The sequence below is a fragment of the Symphalangus syndactylus genome, chromosome 4 (genome assembly GCF_028878055.3).
Source record: "Symphalangus syndactylus isolate Jambi chromosome 4, NHGRI_mSymSyn1-v2.1_pri, whole genome shotgun sequence".
Classification (NCBI taxonomy): Eukaryota; Metazoa; Chordata; class Mammalia; order Primates; family Hylobatidae; genus Symphalangus; species Symphalangus syndactylus.
Genome location: NC_072426.2, coordinates 93,696,023 through 93,716,495, shown reverse-complemented (window position 1 = coordinate 93,716,495; position 20,473 = coordinate 93,696,023). Strand labels below are relative to the sequence as shown.

At 49.5% G+C, this 20,473-nt stretch overlaps 1 protein-coding gene across 1 annotated transcript; it reads right to left on the bottom strand.

Moving 5' to 3' along the window:
- Window positions 1-790: 790 nt before the first annotated feature.
- On the bottom strand, window positions 791-18,992 carry MAT1A (methionine adenosyltransferase 1A). The gene is made up of 9 exons (XM_055274030.2): window positions 18,464-18,992; window positions 14,622-14,699; window positions 13,033-13,155; window positions 9,765-9,877; window positions 9,258-9,401; window positions 5,326-5,544; window positions 3,967-4,149; window positions 3,470-3,603; window positions 791-2,830 (listed from the first exon to the last, which is right to left on the bottom strand). The coding sequence occupies exons 1-9, from the start codon at window positions 18,555-18,557 to the stop codon at window positions 2,728-2,730; spliced, it is 1,191 nt and encodes a 396-aa protein (XP_055130005.1). The 5' UTR covers window positions 18,558-18,992; the 3' UTR covers window positions 791-2,727.
- Between the last annotated feature and the right edge of the window lie 1,481 nt (window positions 18,993-20,473).

Sequence of the window (20,473 nt, the reverse complement as noted above, 5' to 3'; positions counted from 1 at the left end):
TCTTCCTGGCACCCCAGATCAGCTTTGTCCACCCGTGAGACAGGGGGCCACACAGGCTTTGCCTCAGGCTGCACCAGGACATTCCCCAGAGCCGAGTCCTGTCCACACAGCCTGCTTGCCGGAAACCATGCAGGACCCATCTTCCTCCTGCTCTGATCAAACCCCAAGAACCACATCACCGGGGGCCATGGCAGGGATGATCTTCAATGAAAATGAGCCACTTGCTTATTCTCTTCACAACTGAACATGAGTGAAGGGAAATGTGCATCCACTTAAAAGTTTGGCTCCTCTCTCCGCAGACCAAGCCCCTCCACTCCCTCACTTTAAGTTCAGTCGCTTATCCACACTCCAGACATGGCCTGAGCATGCCCTCACGCCAGCCTCATGCAGACACCATGCAGAAAGGGCACAGGATACGGCATAGGCAGCCTAAGGGCAGCAATGCATAAGGAGAGCACACAGAACTCAGGGAGGAGCCAGAGGTGGCCACTGCCCTTGGTCCTAACCCTTTTTGGGGCCTCTGGGCCCCGCATGTAAAAATGGGCTTCCTAAGAATATCCACCTTGGTGAGATGTGGTGAGGAATGAACATGGCAGTGGTGTGGCTTAATATAGCTGCTAGTAACAAGAAAAACCTAGTCCATGAGACATCTGCTCCACGTGGACAGGATGGGGTGGCCCCGAGGGGAGGATACTAACTTCCCCCAGTGGTGGGGGTGGGCAACCAGGGAATGCTATACAGAGCAGGTGTCATGTCTCTGGGGTTTTGCAGAGAACAGCTAAGCATAGGGTAGTTGCTCCTTGAGTTTTTATTCACTGTTTTAGCAGGAAATGTTAACAAATAAAGGCTTTAGTTTCATACAAACAAATTGACAAAAAAGATCTTACTTCTCTAGAGGGTAGGGAAAGTATAAAATTCTGAATTTTCATGTCGAGTATGATCCAAGTTAGAGGAACTCAGCCACCTGCAAACCTCTCCCTCCTTCCACAGGAAGGAATTTGAGGCTTCCTAGGTGACAAGGAGCCAGGCTTCTTTTGTTGCCTTAATTTCCTTTCATCTGAGAGAAAATGAAAGCCAGGGTCTTTGTGCTCCAGGCCAAGGCCCAGAAACAGGCTGCCTGCTCTCCAGATGAGACTTCCTGGGCTGCCTCTCCCAGCCTGAACCAGCACCATGTACCCTAGAGAGAGGCCGAGTCTCCAATGTTCCCCTGGGGTCCATGGAGGCCCCTGCCTGAGCCTGTGGTCCTGGGAGCTGGGGAGAAGGTAGAGATGCTGCTGTCAGAGATCCAGGCTAAGGACAAGTGGGGCAGGTAGGGCAGGTGCTGCTGGCCATGGATGGAAAGGCAGGCAAGCTCCAAGACTCTAGCGGGCCAAGGACTGCTCAGGCCCCTTGGGAGCAGACCTGGTCCCCAGAGAGTCACCTGGCAAAGGCAGAATCTCCTCATGACATCTCAGGAGCTTGTCCAACACCAGAAGGCAAGCCCCACCTATTTAACATGAGGTCTTAGGACCAGCCTCCCTGGATGGGGCATCCGAAGGGCCCACTCACTCCCTCCAAATGCACTCAGCCTGCAGGGGATACAAGGGACCAGGGAAAGAGAAAGACTTGAGGGCCTCTGTCTAAGGGGCTGGCCATTTGTGCTAGGACAAGTTGCTTCTGCTCCAGGAAGCCCAGATAGGACTGGACTGGACTTAGACCACTTACCCCAGCATGTCTCTGAGTGGTCAAGGGGCTGGGATTCTAAAGCTGCTGGTCAGTCCAAAACTCCAGCCTACCCTGATGGGTCAGGTAGCCAGCTCACCTTCAGTCATCTTCTGGGACACATGAAGCAAACAAAATAGCCCTGTGGTTCCATCTTCACTTTTCAGACAATTGCCCAGGGCTCAACAAGAGCTAGTGGGTTAATCCCCTAATTTCCAGTAACCTCGGGCCTTCAGGACAGAGTCCATGGCCTCATTTCTGAATCTGCTTTGTCATTGTTTGAGCCTGTTACTGGCATGAAACAATGGTGGGAGAGGGGGGTATGTCACAGGCTCCTGAGTCAAAGCTCCTAGTTATACATCTAGGCCTAAACACGTGGCTGTGGGATCATGTGGAAGTTATCCAGACTCTCTGTGTTTTGCTTTCCCCTATCTGTAAATGGGATATAAAAGGTACTACCTCATCATGTTGCAGTGAAGAAAAATGAGATCAGTCATTAGCTGGGTCCTTCGCACATTACAGGTGCTTAGGAGACATCACTCTTGCTCTAACCCCTGCCACATGCCTGGCCTGGGTGGGGCTTTCTGGAGACCCTGGCTCAGGGCACTGGCTGCCTGTGAAAGGGGGGCCCAGGAGCCCAGGTGCACAAGGAGCCCTGAGGCCTGTGAGATGTGCTGACTTCACCTGGCATAGACAAGCGGAGGGAGGGGGAGCTGGTCAGGGTCCAGCTGTTGGGGGAGGCGAGTGAGGGAATTCACTCTTGACAGGGGTGCCTTTTCCACTAAATTAACATTGCCCCAGTCTGAGGGAGCAGCAGGAGAACACCATGCCCATCCTCACATCAAGATCAACCTCCAGCACCAGGAAGCCCCTGCCTCCAGCCGGCCATGATGATGACAGGACAGGCTAAATGAGAGGGACCTGGCTTTGCCCCGAGGGTTGGTGGGTGGGGAAGGCAATCAGCAGCCAGGCGTCTGGGGCCACCAGGCGCCTCCAGGGTGAGACCAGGCCCAGCTCCCCCTGGCTCTAAAACACAAGCTTCCTGGGAACCTCCCATGGGAACTCGCTTCTTCCAAAATGGCCGTAGCATGCTGTCTTCTGGTAGATGGGCTTCTTCAAGTCCAAATCCCTGCATGTCCAGCAGAAAGGAAGGGCATTGGAAGATGGAACAGGAGCAGGGTTTCTTTCTCCATTTCAAGGACAGGAGGGAGCAACGAACTGGAACACAGCCCTCCTTGCATGGCACTAAGCCTCCCCTCCAGCAGTTGCGCACACACATCCTATCTGTGCCATACCATGGTCTCGTTTTATAGCCCCACGGATGCTTAGAGGTTCAGCGACCAGGACCTAACTCTAGCCTTCGGGTGCCTTTCTCCTCCCACTCCACTTACCTGGCCCAGGCCAATGTTGACACCACTAAGCTCTAGAAATAGGGAATAGACTTGCTGACTCAATTCCCAGCCATTTGAGCTATTTGGCCTTATATTAATAATTATTTTCCTAAGATCCCCGCCTGCCTCCCAGCTGCTCAGAGATGGCCCCAATGGAATTGGTGTTGACTGGGCCAGCGGGAACCTGGGGCAGCCTCCTTTAACCTGACAACCAGGCTTTCTGCACTGGGGATGCACTGTGCTGTACCAAGATCTCACAGACCCTCCCACCTCTGAGAGGCAGAAACATCCTCCTTTCTGCCTCCCTTTCAGGTGAGGTGAGCATCTGGGCAAGGAAGGAGCAAGGTCCTGTGTAATAGCAGTGCATGGCACTTTACCTGACAATGACGCCCGGCCGGAGGTCGAAGTTCTTATGCACCACATCCAGCAGCTCTCGCTCTGTCTTCTGAGAGGTTCCGTAGGTGAAGATGGAAATGGACAGCGGGTCGGCCACACCAATGGCATAGGAAACCTTCCAGCAAGGTGCAGCGTCAGGGACTGAAGCCTCTGTGTGGGCCCTGCCCCTTTCAGAAGCTTTGCCCTTCCTCTGAAGGGACCAGCGGGGACTACATGTCTCTTGCCCCACATGCTTCCCTGCAATTTTCCTGCTATCTTCACCGAGGGCAGTTCTTCTACACGCCCCTCTCCCTAAAGTTTCTGGTTTTCCCTCCCCCAGGTTTTCAGAGCCCTGGCCACAGTGCCCAACATAATCACACAATCACAACCTTTGGCAAAATGTGCAGCTTTCCCACCAGGCCAACATCCCCTCACTCAGGGCAGAACTGGGCAGGGGTCCTCCACTGCAACAGGACGGTGGTGGGTGGAGGGGGCTTACCTGGACAAGCACTCTCCGGCAGAGCCCTGCTTTCACCAGAGACTTGGCCACCCAGCGGGCAGCGTATGCGGCTGAGCGGTCCACCTTGGTGTAGTCCTTCCCAGAGAAGGCCCCACCACCATGAGCCCCCCAGCCGCCATAGGTGTCCACAATAATCTTACGGCCAGTAACACCCGCATCCCCCTGCAGAGGGAGAGAAATCAAGATAAGAAGCAGAGCCAGCCCCTAGGTGCTGGAGGGGACTGAAGCACCGTGATGGCAGCTGAACTACCACTCAGGAAGGATGTCCTCGGGCTGCCCACAGACATTTTCCTAAGACCCCTTGGCCCAAAACTCTGGACTCCAATCCCAGTTCAGTCACTGACCACATACTGAAATCAGTTAACCTGCCAAAGCTTCATTAGAAAGTGCAGAAGGTGGGCCATGGGTTCTCTGGGGTCACAGCCACTCCCTAAAGCCTTTGTTACTGAGTCCATCCCAATGGAGAGATCCAACTGCAGGCAGGAATTGCACTGTCATAAATACAACCCTGGCTGGTGCCATCTAGCAAATGTCACGTTGCCCACTTCCCAAGTGTCCTCTGGGCAACACCAGTCAATAGTGATGTCTTTAACAGGGTGGGAGTTCTATGTTAAATGATTTGGGGAAGTCTGCCTACTCTACCCCCTCTTTTAGAGATCCACAGTTCATACCAGTATGTCTAGGCTTTGAGAAGTCCTGCAAGAAAAAACAATAAGTGTTACCTCCTTCTACCCTGTGTTTCTACACTCCACTTGCTACTGGAACCCGGGATGGAGCTCAGCTCTGGCAAAGCACGCACAGCTGAGGGCCCAGGCAGTGGGCAGCAGCCTCGCAGCAGTGCCCTCAACCTCCACCTCCTCACACTTGCAGTACAGGAGAGGGGGCAGTGATGTCCTGTCTAAAACACCCTGCCCCACCCTGGTGCCCATAACAGCCAGAGGCAGCCTGTGGTGAAGATCTGGAAACAGCCACCTGGGAACAGTTGTCCATGTGCAAATGCTGCAGTGGGGAATGTGCACCAGAGCAGGGTGAGGCACAGCGGCCATGGGTAAGGTCGACGGTCACTTGAGATGGCAGGAGTGGGAGGGCCCAGTAGTGCTAAGTGGAGGACTCCTAGGGACACGTCCCCAATTTCTTGCACACTGTCAGACACATAGCAGACCTCCCCAGAGAGTGCACTAAATGTACAGAGGCCAAAATTCACCGGCTTTACATTTAGTCCATGGCCAGAGCCAGCTGACCCCCTCCAAGTTATCTCTTGCGGTTTTCCTGCTCTGAGACATAAGCAACCCCAGTAACAAAGACAAACCAGGGCTTTGTTCAGAGACAAGAATGCACCTGGGGACCTCCGATGACAAACCGCCCACTGGGCTGCAGGTGGTAGACAGTGTCTTCATCCAGGTACTTGGCCGGCACCACGGCCCTGATGACTTGCTCCTTCAGGGCCCTGCGCATCTCCTCCAGCGTGATGTCTTCGTTGTGCTGCACAGAGATGACGATGGTGTGGATGCGCACAGGGATGACTGCCCCATTGTCCTGCATGTACTGAACTGTCACCTGTCCATCAGAAGGGTGGGGGAGACACTGTGAGGCTGAGGCTGAGTGAACGGTACATTGTGGCCAGACACAGACACCCAGGAGGTGGGCAGGGCTCCCAGGAGCCAAGTGGGGCCTCCTGTCTTCAAAGGGTGTTGGAGGAGTTAATCTGACACATTCTTACATTCAAAACATTGCCTGGTGCTGCGGGAGAACTGGGTGTAAGGCCCAGCTATTCCCACATGGGGCCACAATTAGCACTGCTTGGAGACTTGAGTTTCCTCTCAACTTATGACCCACTACATGTCTCCTCTTCTGTCTCAGAGGCTCCCAGGTGCCAGCAAATGTCCCCCTGGCCAAAGCCCTTTCTTGACCCTCTACAGCCCAGGAGGTATCTCTCCTCCTGCCAATGATGCCGATAAGAAAGCCAAGGATCCAAAATGTAAATGTCTTCGTCAAGATCACACAGCCGGAAGAGCTGGGACCTGACCTGGAGCTGCATGGGCTGGTAGACAGGGCTCTTCTGAGAAGAAGGTTGGATGCCACTCAAGACCCTATGCTGGCCACAGGCCCAATACTGCCGAAAGCAACATGGACTCACAAGAGCAGGGCGCAGAGGATTTTAGGGATATGTGGTGCCCACAGGGGTGCAGCTCTGCCAGATGCCCTAGGAGGGACACTGGCCAGTGAGTATGGGACTGCTCCCATCCCAAGGCCTGGACAGAACCACGGGGCAGCAAACAGTGGCTCCCTGGGACTGTGCCTGCAGCAAACTCTCTACCTCCCCAAGGCTACTCAGGTATCCATCAAACCCTGGATCTGTATCAAACTCCTACTCTGTGTTCTGCCTGGTCTAAGGAGCAACAAGGAAGGTCCAGAAGAAGCAGGAGAAAGAGGCCTGGCCACGTGAGATCTGCATGAGATGGCCTGATGCACACAGACATCGTGAGCTGAGAGAAGCCCTCAAATGCCAGGCTGTGCACACACAGGGCCCTGGGAAAGGGGCTGGAATCTGGGGTAAGGGACTCCCAGGAAGAGAGGCACTGTCTGTGGCAGACTCTAGGACTGGGTCTAGTCTGCATGGAGCCTCAGGAGAAGGTGCACAGCTGGGGAGGGTGCTTAGGCCATCTCCACTGCTCCCCCGGGTGACTCCACCCCCACCCAGCAGACTCCACGCAGTGGCCTTGTAGAACTGCAGAATAGGGTGGCAGAGCAAAGGGCCTTGAACACGGCGCTTATCTCATCATGTCAGCAAGATGTAGGGAAAAACACACCATGGAAAACACAGCTCTGGCCAGGTACAAAAATAGCCATCCACACTGCTACCCAGGCCTCACTATCAGCAGCAGGGATTTGTTCAGGTGGAAAGACCCATCCTGCTCACAGCCAGCAGTCCGGCTGGATGAAGACACTACTTCAAAAACAGGGTGCGGAGCAGGGGACCTAGACAAGCCGTGCCTGGCCCAAGGCCTCTCTCATGGAGGGAGTGTGTAGAGCAAGCCAGGCTGTTCGGAGGCCAGCTGGTGAGGGGCCTCCTGGAGCCCCACAGCAAGCCCGCACCCCCTGTGACTGGAGCTGGCCTGCGGTCCTGCCTGTGGCAGGGGAGTGAGGCTGACTCTGGTATCCGTATTGGCATTTTCGAGACAATCCTTCAAAGGAAGGGAACCCCGAAAACAGCCCATCCCACCCTCCCTTCCTTGCTGACCCCTAAACCTAGAAACCTTCTATTTCATATCTAAGCACAATGAACCTGTTTCAGCAGGTCCAGTAGGTGGTCCCTCTGTTCCTCTCTCTTGCACAAGGAAGAGAAAAAACAGTCAGCGCCTCTGGCTGCCTCCCTTCCCTGTTCTAAGATTTTCCCTTCTGTGAATCTTCACCCTGCTTCTATATCACAGCACCATTCCAGTACAAGACAAGACAGGCAGGCCGACATCATGGGCCCCTTTCTTTGGGTGCCATCACAATCTACATGTTTTAGCTCTCCTAACCCACAACCTCCAAGAACATCCAAGGAATGTTGATGGTTCCCATCCCCACCTTAGGGGGTCACGTGGATAAACAGGCAGTCCCAAGGAAGGGTTCCCTTTGGGCATAAACACACTTCCCTGCCCCAGTACAGCCAGTATGCAACCTCTGCCCTGTGCATGGCCTGACACTTGCGCAAGAAGGAACTCCATCTCTGTACAGCTGGAGTTGTACATGGAGCCACACACAGCACGCTGAGCTATAGCACCATGGGTGCCAGATTCCAAGTGCAGGACAAGAGAAGGCGCTGTCTGCTAGTGGCCAGGGATGGCATCCCAGAAGAGGTAGAACTTTGCTGGCCACTCAAGGAGAGGTGAAGACCAGAGAGGGAGCTCAGGTAAAGCAAAGCCCTAAGAAACAAGGGGACCATGAGTGAAATGATGTCGAATAAGCAAAGATGGGGTGGGGCAGGCAGAGGCAGGTAAAGTTGGAAGACCATAAAAGGTTCTGAATGCCAGAATAATAAGTGGATTTCCCCCTTCCCCTTGTAGGAAGCCAAAAGTTGTAGAAAACACTGAATAGATGTTAGGGAATTAAAAATGAAGCCTAAAGGGGATTAACTGGAATTTCCAAGCAGGGAGAATCTTTGGAAGGATAGGGCACTGATCCTGGCCTGGCGGGAATGATGGCAGCCCTGGGGAAGGCTGGGCTAGAGCAAGAGGGGTGCTTGATGGGGTAAACTGGGGACATGGGTAGGTGGAGAGAGATGGCGCTGAACAGGACTGGGGAAGGGCAGGAGGGAGGTGGCAGGGTGCTGTACACGGCAGGCTCTCAGGGCCCATCTGCTTGGAGGGTGACCAGAGAAACCCACAGGTGGGAGTATGTGAAGGTGACAATGGGGTCCACGAGCATGGACACAGGGAGAGAGGTAGTGCAGTACGAAGTGCTGGGAACTTAGGAATCAAGAGAGGGTTCATTGGGGTTAAGCAGGGAAGGGATACAGCAGTGAGGTGCCAGGAGGCCTGCATCTCCGCTAATACTTGCATCACCTCAGCCTTCAAATATAGGCCTCGGGTTGATTTCAACACTGCAGGGAGAAGACAGGTCAGGACCCATGGGGTTGGAGCTGGAAACAACAGAGGTAAAGCCTTTTCATGAGAAACAAAGATGAGAAAGAGGGCCATGATGAGACAGACAGCACAGACAGCACAGACAGACAGCACACACACAGCACAGACACAGCAGAGAGAGACAGCACAGACACAGCAGAGAGAGACAGCACAGACACAGCACAGACAGACAGCACAGACACAGCACAGACAGACAACACAGACACAGCACAGACAGACAGCACAGACACAGCACAGACACAGCAGAGAGAGACAGCACAGACACAGCACAGAGAGCACAGACACAGCACAGACAGCCTGTTCAGGACAAAGAGGCCTGAAAATATGGAAGCCAGTTAAGTGTGTTTGTGGCAGGATTTGGGGACTCAGTAGTCAATGTTTGCTAATGAGCAAACAAAAAAAAACACAGAACTATTCTTTTCATTTTTCTGTATTTTTGAAATTTTTTATAATAAAGTGTGGTGGGAAGCATCTCTAGCTGAAGATTTTTCACATAAATAGTTCTTTTCAAAACTGACCATTCTTTCAATGCCCAGATTGAATATTTTGATCTTAAAAATGACAGAATCAAGAATCAAGAGGATGTGGGGGTATTAAAGTTTCTGTCTAGGGCTCTCCCGGGGTAATTCAGCTGCTCACCTGAGTCTTAGAGTCAGGCCGCAGCCAGGGGAGGAGGCCGGAGCGCCTGAGGTCCGCCATCCGGGCGTTGAGCTTGTGAGCAAGGATGATGGTGAGGGGCATGCACTCCTCTGTCTCGTCGGTGGCATAGCCGAACATCAAACCCTGTGGCGAGAGAGCAGGCTGAGCGGCACCCACCCTAGACCAAGAGGACCGCGGCTCTCTCCAAGCCTGAAATTTCCCTGGTGTGTCCACGTTGATTGGGTACCTCCTCCATGGAGCTTTCCACGGGCACGTGCAGGGGAAGTACATTGTCCCTGACCCCCAGCACTCTAGGAGGGGGAGACAAGCCCAAACCCAGTGTTAGCAACCATAGCCATCCACAGCATGGCCGTGAAGCTGGGGTACCCAACTTGCTCCTGGCTCTCGTGCTAGGACGAGAGTCCACCCCTCAGTGTGATTAACCCACTGCTCATGAACTTTCCCAGCCAGCTCAACACACAGCTTCCACGTGCAGTGCCCAGCTACCTGATCTCCTGCCCCCACATCCTCCTCGTTTCTGTCCAGATGGACGCACTGGGCGATATCCGGGGATTGCTGCTCCAAAGCCACCAGCACGTTGCAAGTCTTGAAGTCAAAGCCTAGGCGGAAGCAAAGTAAGCCTAAGTGGGGAACAGGTCAGAAGGAGGGGGCCACGAACTTCCCGATGGATGGCTCAGTTCCTGACATGCCATTTGGTGTCAGGGTGGGGGGTCCCTAACTAGCCAGGGTCTGTCTAGGCCCACAGCTGAGGCCCAGGGTGGGAGAGGCCCTGCACCTACCCTATCATGTAGAACTCTTTGGCCAACCAAAATTCTCCGCAGTACATTTTACTGTGCTCAATTAGACCTTGATTAACACACACACACACACATCCTACAGAGACCTGCAGATTAAAACGAGGTAATGCCAAGGCTCCTCTGGCTGAGGACAGTGGCTGACTCATACCCTGCTCCTTAGGCTCTCCCATAGGTGCCTCCCAGAACCTAGTTTGAGCATCACTGCACTAGGAGAAAATCAAGAGCCCTTTCGACACTGTCACTCAGAAGCCCAGCTGCGTGCCTGACGCAACTATTAAACATACTGAACAAATACAGTGTACATGAATTATCCAGACAGACTCCTCGAGCCAGGGTCCTCTGACCCTGAGAGGTACACAGAGTCTGGGGCAAATGGAAAAGCCACCTGCCCTTTCCCATCTGCAAAGCTGAGGCACAGGGTGCAGGCCTGCTACCCCTAGCATGCTGGGCACTGGTTTGGGGAAGTCTGGACTAGCAGTAGCTCAGCCCTGGGAGCGCCATGAGGAAACTGCTATGCACCGAGACAGTGCACACCTCCTCACAGCTGTGCTGGGCTCAGCCACAGGGACTGTGAGAATAAGGGGCTGAATACATGGACGCCCCACCACAAGGTCAAGCATAGTGACACACTCACTCTCCGAACCCCCACAGCCATCTTCTTTCCCATCTATTCTCTTACCCACACAGCTTGAAAGGTCTTACAGAAAAAACACACAGATCCAAGCTGTTGTTTCTGTACAACTTCAGGTGGGGATCTACTGCTGAGGAATAAAACTGAAGCTTTTCAGTCTGACATAGCCCTTGCTCCCGGGACTCCTTGAGCCAACATGAACTCAAGTTTAGCCATCAGCATGATATACTTTTCCATCTCCACTAGGTCCCTGCCTAGAATGTTCTACCTCCAGCTCCCACTCCACATGCCCAAACCCTACGTCCACTCTCAGTGCATGTCCCTGGACCTGCCTGCAGTTCATTACACACGATGCCAGGAACTTACCCCTGGGCACCTCATGTTGCATCATACACCCTGGGAGTATCAGGTCACCTTTGCCCTTTACACCCTCCTGTTTCCTAATGAATGTTTTTGAATGCACAAATCAATGAACAGTCTTTAAAGAACTGCCAAAGGCTGTCCTGTTCTGCCCTGAACATTTCACAGTTTACCTAATCACTGTCTGTCTAAATAATGAATCTCTCAGGGCTCAAAAATCAAGCAAGGGCTCAAGGAATTTGGAAAAACAGAACTTAGGGGACGAAGAGGAGAGGTACGGGGCTTGGAAAGGACAACGAGCCCAGCAACACCGAAGCCAGGAGCAACGAGGAGCCTTTGGCCTGAGACCCTGCTAAGGCTGTTCCTGCGCATGACCTAAGGTTGTTCCTGTCCACTGAGCACAGGTAAATGGACAAGCTTGGGCACAGGGAACCTCAGCCAGCTGAGCCCAACTCAGCCACAGATGGGCTCTCGCTCGGTTCTCCCTTTCTAGGGAACATTGCCTCCTGGAAAATTTCCCTCCTACCTAATGCAGAACAAGTTTTGCACTTGAATAAGGTCTAAATGTACATAAACAAATTGGCTTTTTTTTTTGGTAGAACAGGTTCTGTGTGGTAATGCCTCAGGAAGCTGCAGCTCTGGGAAAATGTGTTTCCTCTGTGAATGCCCTCATGTCCCGACCAGGAGAATTAACTGGTTCTTACTGTTTCTCTTCCCACTGAGTCTCAAAATCACTGTCATGCACTCAACCAACATTAATTGCTCATGAGTGCTTTGGGCTGTGCCAGGCCATGGCTGGACTGAACCTCTGTGAGTCTGCACCATCATACCATGAGTGAGCTTTCTCACTTACAAAGTGGGGGTCTGGCATCTCTGCATATCCTGACCCACAGGATGCCACACATCACCCTAAGCAACCACTATGTGACACAGGCAGAAATGAACACCTTTAAAGTCATGCTTCTCTCTGTGCGTCTTGATTACAGGTGTATATCTAGGCAGGATGACCTGGAAGTGGGTCTTTTTGCCATGGCGTGAGGTCATCACATCTCTCACAGTGATTTCCAAGAATTAGGGAGAGAGCCAACAGAGACCCAAAGTGAACTTTTCTTTAAAAATTGGAATTGCCTGAACATCTAATGCCAGATACCAATGTGGAGACTCTAAGAATTGGGGCCAGAGCCCTGCCCAGGAAGCCAGCATGGACAAAGGGCCCCTGAAGTTCCTGCAGAATGTGATAGCACACAGGCCCTCCGCACCTGGTGCCTGCTCTCTGGGTCCTTTGCTGCCCTCCAGGCTGTGCCGCTGCCTGGCCTGCTCAGTCTCAGATGTTGGAATCTGCATCAAAGCTCTGCTAGGGCCTATGCCCCTTCCCTGGGTGGTGGCCCCACACTATGTGGCACTGGTGCTAACCTGGACCAGCCTCACCTGCTGTCAGCACCAGTTCTGGACTGAGTCATCTTGCTCCATGTCTATGATTGGAAGTATGTTTAGTGGAAGCACAGGAGTCCCGAGCCTAGTGGCTGCTTTACCCTGTGATCTCACACAGACTGTTTACCCCTCTAGGCCTCCATTTCCTCATCTGCATAAGTACATAAATGATTAAGACAACACAAGAGACTATCACCAGTGCCTGGCAGGGAGCATGTCCCCAAAGGAGGGCAGCCCCCTTTATTCAGTGCGTCTTTCTCTTCCAAAGCCTTTGGCAGCACCAAGAAGGCAAGGCCTAAAACAAGCCCAGTCAACAATAGATGGGCATGTGCTGGACCCGCTGGGCATAATCGCTTGTTGGCCATCCTTATGCCAGAGTCTTTGACCTCTGGAACCTGACGGACGAGTGCAGGAGTGTTTTCCTCCTGGTAGTATTGATACTCCCATCAGGCTGAAAGGAGCGGGTTTGACTCAGCATCGGGGTCTCTATCAGCAGAGAGCAACAGGGATTTCGGACCCGGAGGCCTGCCCTCACCCTTGGCTGAGTCATCGTAGCCGATGTGCTTGATAGTGTCCCTCACCACCCGCTGGTAGTCCACCATGGCCATTGAGGTGATCTCGCCACATAGCAGCACCATGCCAGTCTTGCACACCGTCTCTGAAAGGCAGCGGGAAGCGAGGAGAGTTAGCAGCCAAGTTCCAGCAAAGGGAAGCTCACATTCCCAGACCTCTCACAGTGCGGACAAAAAAGACACACGAGGGGCCTTACGAGGAATGGATTCCAGAAGGAAAATAGAAACGCCATTAAAAAGAAAAAATCCCAGCACCAAGCACTGAGCATCTTCTGATGCTGTCTTGCAAAGAGTCAGTCATAAGTTGTGATCCTGGACAACTTATTTAACCCCTCTAAGTCTTTTCCCTCATCTATTTAATAAAGCTATTTATAAGACTGCTGTGTGGATTAAAGGGAGATGATGGTTGTATGTAGCTGTCATAAAGAAGGTAGTCCACACATGTGAACCCCCATTCCCCACATTGCTAAACCTCCACTGCAGGCTTTAGGGAGTGGGATCTGGACCAAAAAAATCAAAGCAGGCCAACCTTCTCTCCAGATATTTACAAAGATATAAGGGTAGAATCTACCTTCAGAGGGGCATGAGTCCCTGTAGTATTCAATACAGGGGCGAGGATGCAACCAGAGAGGGAAGGATGGGTCTGTGCAGTGGACAGGACATGACAATGACAGTAAGAAGAGCAGGGCTCTGGTCTTCACACTGGGGCACCCTACCCCATGGCCTTGGCCAGGCCCTGATGCAGAGGGCACCATGATCCTATCTCTAAAATGAATAGGCTGGACCTGATCACCCTGGGGGCCCTCCAGGCTCCAGAGTCCATGACTCTGCCACTGTGCCACGGGCTTCAAGCCAGACAAAGGATTTCCTGCCAAACAACTTATCCCACAAATAAAGGTGAAGATCTTCAGCCTACATGAGTCTTCAGACACAATAAATTATGCCGACGGGAACCAGGGCTTCAGTACTTTAGTTTAACATTAATGTCTCTTAGGAAAGCCATTGATTTATTGAAAAACAATTGGTGAAGATGCTGCCTTCCTGTTGCTATTAAATGGGGGATACTATTTTAAAACCTAAATCATACCACAAACTAGGAAAGAAAACAAGAGAAGAAGCCAGGTATCTGTGCAGCCAACAAAGGCTCCTACAACGAGGGTGCAGCTTATAACCATCTAGGCAGCTACCTGTGTTTCAGGCTCTTTCATTCCGTCTGGAAGATTCACCTAAGAACTTTGAAAGAGCTCCTTGTTCCCAATGAGATCAAGCATCAGAAAGGCCATGTGCTGGTCCAATCCTCTGCTATTTATGGTTGCTATGACATTTAAAGTCAGATTCTTGCTAAAAATAATTATCTATTTGTTTCATGGTTAGAAATGTTTTTCCTCCCTGTTACTACACAGGGGAGGTGTCATAATTGAGAAATCTACTGCAGAGCAGAGGACATGGATTTTGGAACTGAGGAGTGTGGCTCGTTTGTCTTATACCCATGATTAATTTCTCAGTCTAGCCCACTTCGGTCTCTAGCAGGAAGGGATCAGGTGTTTCTTACCACAGGCCACCTTGGCATTGGGGTCTTGCTTGAGATGGGCATCCAGCACTGCGTCACTGATCTGGTCACAGATCTTATCTGGACAAGAGCAAATATGGGTCAGAATCACAAAAATATTCGGGATAACACATTGAAATATTAAAATAATTAGATATCGACTTTTCAGTTTACATATCAACTTATCTACCAGAGGGAAAATACTTTTTTTAAGTATAAGAAATTAGAAATACTTTGAAATTTTTATTTATTTCCATTCCTGCCTAATTTTGGATGACATGTATTATATAAAGTCATAGAATGCCCTAAAAAAGAAATACTTTTTTTTTTTTGAGATGGAGTCTCGGTCTATCGCCCAGGCTGAAGTGCAGTGGTGCGATCTCGGTTCACTGCAATCTCCACCTCCCGGGTTCGAGCAATCCTCCCACCTCAGCCTCCCAAGTAGCTAGGATTACAGGCTTGTGCTACCACGCCTGGCTAATTTGTTTTGTATTTTCAGTAGAGGTGGCGTTTCACCATGTTGGCCAGGCTGGTCTTGAACTCCTGGCCTCAAGTGATCTGCCAGCCTCAGCCTCTGAAAGTGCTGGAATTACAGGTGTTAGCCACTGCGCCCGGTCAAAATCAGCTCTTCTAGGAGTCTAACGCAACTCACACACAAACACACATGCATTCTTCTAAATAAAAAATCTCTCATTCCTCATCATGTTCCCTTTAATTCTAACATCTAGAAAAGTCCTGGAAATGAACTTAAAAATAGTTAAGAAGTGAATTTTACCTCTTTGCCAAGAGGTAAAATCAGACGGCTCAAACAGCTGCATTGCATGGCAGGTTCCACAAGATGTAATGCACCGTATATAAAACACCACACCCAAGTACATGACTCCATCCATAAGAATTCTACAAGATAACCCCTATACATCATTGTTGTTTTGCAGAATACTTCCATAAGCAGCTCTCAGATCCTCCCACATGGTCACTCAGCCCCCCGAAAGCCAGGTGTCCCTAGAGCTGGGCTTGACCTCTTCAATTAAGGTAGGACTGACAAGGGTTCAACATGAGCTAGAATTTGATTTTATTCTTCCACTGTTTGCCTTAAAGACTCTGCAGGGTCTCGAATGTAAAGCACTAAATGGTGCTTATAGGAAAATCCACTCTTGCTTTGGGGTTATGCAAACTGTCAATACCTACAAATTAAGAAATAAAAGTGATCTCTATTTACATATATTATAGCTCATTCAGTGTTAAAAATACCCATAGCCTGCTCTTACTAGGGTAATATGTTTTTGTTAAGAATCCAGATCCAGAATCAAGCAGTTTGGCTCTCAAAAGCAGATATTAAATTCTGTAATTAAAGATACTCATTAACTCCTTAATCTTTCCTTTAGAAACTACGGCTAAACATATGTTTGAGGTTGTGTTTTGTTTGTTTGTTTCTTTTTTTTTTAATCTAGCCTCCTGCCAGTGGCAGACCCTGGTAGTACCTTTAGGTTTGTCTGAGCCCATACTCTCTACACACCTCTACCACTGAAGGCCTCCCGCTGATAAAATAAATACATGCTGGCCACCTTAGGCTTACCCATCGGGGTTCCTAGAAGCTTGCTGACTGATCATTGATTGTGGATGTCTCTGCCTGTGCAAAGACACAGCTCACAGGCTCCCACTCTGCCTAGGGAAATCCAACATGAGGAGGAACAAAGCTGGAGTCCAGAAGGGGCTTCCAGATAGCACCACACACAAGACAATGCCCAAGGAGGTTATTTCTGCATTGTTTTTGTTTTTGTTTTGGCTTTCAAAATTGTTATCATATCACTTAGTAGGCTTAAGATAGCCAATAGTTGTTTTTTTGTTTTTTTTTTTTTTGGAAAACCGGAGAAGAAAATCTTTATCTTTCTAACAGAGAGGAATTCAGCAATGGAATGACAAGCAGAAAGTCACCTAGCCTTCATGGAAACTGACTTACCTGGACAATTATAATGGCAAGTACAAGGGACGATCAGACAAATTGATTGGCTGTCATTAAGTATACAAAACAATCAACTGATTGGCTGGCATGTTCATTCTCAGTCCTCTGAGCACATTGCTGCTGCGCACAATGGGCCATTCTTGGGACCACTGGCCACTGCATGCCAAAAAACCCACCTCCTCCGGGTGGAGTGAATCTTTCTCCTAAGCTATACATGAGGCTCATAGCCATGGAGCTGACCAGAATGTGTCAGAAATCAGCAATGTACCTGAGATTGAAAATACAGTAAACCTAGATACTTTATACAGTTATACACAATGAAAGAGGCTATTTACACTGAACTGAGCTAAGTCACATAAAAAACTAAATTCAATTCAAGGTTTTTCAACAGCTGCACTATTAACATTTTGGGCCAGATAATTAATTCTTTGTTGAGAGGCTGTCTTGTGCGCTGTAGGATGCTCAGCGTGTGCCTGACCTCTACTCAACAGATGCCAGTAGCACCTTACCCCACCTCCTATAGTTGTGATAACCGCAAATGTCTCCAGACAGTACAAAATGCTCTTGGGAGGTGTGGGGCAAAACTGCCACCAGTCAAAAACCACTGGCTAAAGTATATGGAAGGAGTAGTGCACTGAGGTGTCCAAAGCCAAGTTAAAAGGTAGGAAAGATAAATATCTTTGAGGAAGAACAAGAGCAAGGAAGATGGAAAAAGGCAGACTTGGTAAAAAGTTAGCAAACACTCGAATGAATTTTGAAGAGGTACTTAAATACAGAAGTCTGTACAGCTATCCCCCAGGGGTCTCCAAGAGCAGTGGTTCTCAGTGTGGTTCTCACCCCAGAGCATCAGCATCTCCTGGGAACTTGTCAAAAATGCAAATTCTCTAGCCTCTCCCAAGACCTACTGAATCAGAAACTCTGGAGGGTGGGGCCCAGCCCTCTGTTGTCTTGACAAGCCCTCTGGGGGATTCTGAAGCACCCTGAAGTTTGAGAACCACTGTCCTACACTTGAGGCTCTGAATGTCCTGGTCCTAGTTCTCACCGTCATCAAGGAAGCTTCTCTCACTTCCCCACATCACAGTCCACCTACTTTTCAGGGACCAAAACCAATGCCTAAATTTTCTTCCTGTTTAGAAGGTCTTCTACCCTGCTCTTAGAGAATGTCACTGAGTCCCCAGCACCTAGAGGTCTACCCCAGCAGCGACCAGGGTGCAGGCTTTCATACCTAAGTTGCACATGCTTTACATGCAAAATTTAGTCACTCATGGTCTTGTTTCAGGAACATTCTCTGTTGACTTAAATTGGCCATGGATAATAGATTAAAGCTTTGCTAAAAAAAAAAATACATATAAAAAGTTAAGACCTGATCATATATTTCGCATGTGTCATACTCTTAGCCAGCTGGCTGCTACTCCCTGTCTTGGCCCCACTGTGCTGGCGTGCTGGTGGTGGGCCACAGCATGGCTTCATCAGGAGGGACTGTTTTATGAAACTACTCCATGCTGTTTCTCTAGAGATCCCTTCTGATAACTCACACACATTGCTCTGAAGAGCTCTAGTAAAAGTGACTCCTACAGGTACGAAGTTATAGTCAGATAGGAGGAATGAGCTCTGGCATTCCATTGCACAGTAGGGTGACTGAAGGGCTAGAAGAGGGAATTTTGAATGTTTTCACCACAAAGAAGTAGTCAACGTCTGTGGCAATGGGTATGCCCATTACCCTAATTTGATCATTACATGTTATATTCATGGATCAAAACAACATACAGTACCCCATAAATATCCACAATTATTATGTGTCAATTAAAACCATTTGTAAGTGACTCCCTCAGTATAGGCTTGGAATGATGGTTTTCCAGTCAGTCCAGGACAGCCTACTTACCCGGGTGTCCCTCTCCCACAGACTCCGATGTGAACATGAAGGCTCCTTCTTCACTTAGAGAGTGGTCACACAAGCCATCCACTGGTCCATTCATCTTCTCACACTTCTCCACTCACGCTTCTTCCAGTGAACAATTTTAAGGCTGTGACTTTGCCTGAGTTTTTTTTTTTTTTTTTCTTCTTCTTCTTCTTCTTTCAACCCAACAGTCTTGTCTTTGGCAGAGCCACGGGGATCACTTCTGCCTAACTGCCTGTAAGCACGTGAGAACAGGCGAGTACTGCTGAGAAGGGAGGGAGTGGATGGAACACGGGATGTGTCCCTCCCTCCAGCTTGCCACAGCTTGCTCCTGAGTGACTCCTATATATGGAAAAGCGAAAGTGCCTGAATAATCATGTGAGAAAATTGGAGGAGTCCATTTCCTAAGAGGGGGGTCTTCTTACCTGGAGGAATTTCAATTCTTACCCCTGACTTTCCAAACTCTAAGCACCTGGTCAAGGTAAGGTAAAGAAGGCTGTATAGTTCTGCAGAATTGAAGTTCCTTTGGGACTCTCCTTCAGCTCTTAGCCAATCTCGGTAGTGCTCCCGAGTTCACAACCCACCTTGGAGAGCAGGGGTCTGGGGTCACCCAGAGATACAAGCAGGCAACAAGAAACTCTTTCTCAGAGATATGGTTTAGGCTAAGATTGCAATGGTGCCTTTGCTGTTGGGTGTCCCCTCCTCCCCTGCATCTCATCTGGATTGGTCTCTTCCCATTCTATCTTCTCAGGGAGAGCAGGAGCACGCACCTGTATTCTGAGCCAGCTGTGATGTTACACAACAGATTCATTTTAGAGGAAAAGCTTTGAGTCCACGTGTTTCTGCTAACAGAAACCACCTAAACTGTCAACTTCTCTAAAAGGCTGGCAGGCATTTTAACAAGCAAGATCTTTAAAAAGTATCTGTCTGGGGAGGTTACAGAGAACAATGTGTGTGGTTTTTTTGTTTTTTTTTTTTTAGAAAAAAATGCTTTTGAGAAATGGATTCATTACAGGGAAATTATCAAAGTCCAGTTTCCCAAAGCTTCCAGATTATAAACATCTACATATTCAGTTCTATATACATGTAATAAACATCGTGTTCACATAACTCTTGCATTATTTTTGCTTTGACCAAAAAAAGTAGTAAACAGGATTATATCTTTAGTTCATGTACTAAATGACAGCATCTCACACTCTCAGATCCAGCTGCATCCTCAGACCCAAGGAACAATGGAGAATTGAGACCACAGAAAATGAGGATGGGTGGAGAAACCAGTTCCCACTAGAATGCAATAAAAAGTAATCAACCATAACCTTGTGCATCAAAGCTTGGACTGTGGGAAGCAAAAGTTAGGAGGCAATAGCCCCACCTAACAATTCTGGTGACCAAACCCCCTCTGAGTTTATTATACAAGCATTTGGAAAAATTTTTTCTGGCACACATTCCGGTGCTCCAAAGCTTGAGTTTTGCTAACTGATGACCAAACATCATCCCTTCAGGGAATTAAAACAGTATTAAGGTAACCTATTCTGGAATAAAGTAAGGGATGTTACATATGCATAGCCAATCAACAGCATTTAACAAGGAGTGAACTGAAGTGCTTAGGCAGAAGACTGTTGAAAGTTCAGAGAGGAAAAGGCCACTGGGAAGGGATGGACAAACGAGGAATCAAATAGGGACTTTAGACAACATTGCCTTGTCATTGCCAGCACACAGGACTCCTCTGTTTGCACTTAAGCTATTTCAACATTGCTGGCCCTTAGTAAATTTCTTCTGGGTACATTAGTTTTAAACCTAGAGGCAATATGAGCTAATGTTTAATTTGAACTGTAGAACTAGGTGACCCTAGCAGTTAAAATTGTATGATAACAATTATGCTCCAAATTTGATTTAAGAACAAGATGATGTGTAAGTAGCAGGTACTCTTCAAGGTTCCTAGAGTTATCAGGAAGACAGAAAACAAAGCAGTAGCTGCCTTCTGAATTCCATAAG

Bases quoted from the DNA above. Each gene is read 5' to 3' on its own strand.
- MAT1A (XM_055274030.2), bottom strand. From the start codon at position 18,557: ATGAATGGACCAGTGGATGGCTTGTGTGACCACTCTCTAAGTGAAGAA. The intron at 9,402-9,764 runs GTAGCTGGGCAC...CTCTCGCCACAG, and splicing joins ATGTGGGGGCAGGAGATCAG to GGTTTGATGTTCGGCTATGC. The intron at 4,150-5,325 runs GTGCATTCTTGT...CTCCCTCTGCAG, and splicing joins TTGTCATCGGAGGTCCCCAG to GGGGATGCGGGTGTTACTGG.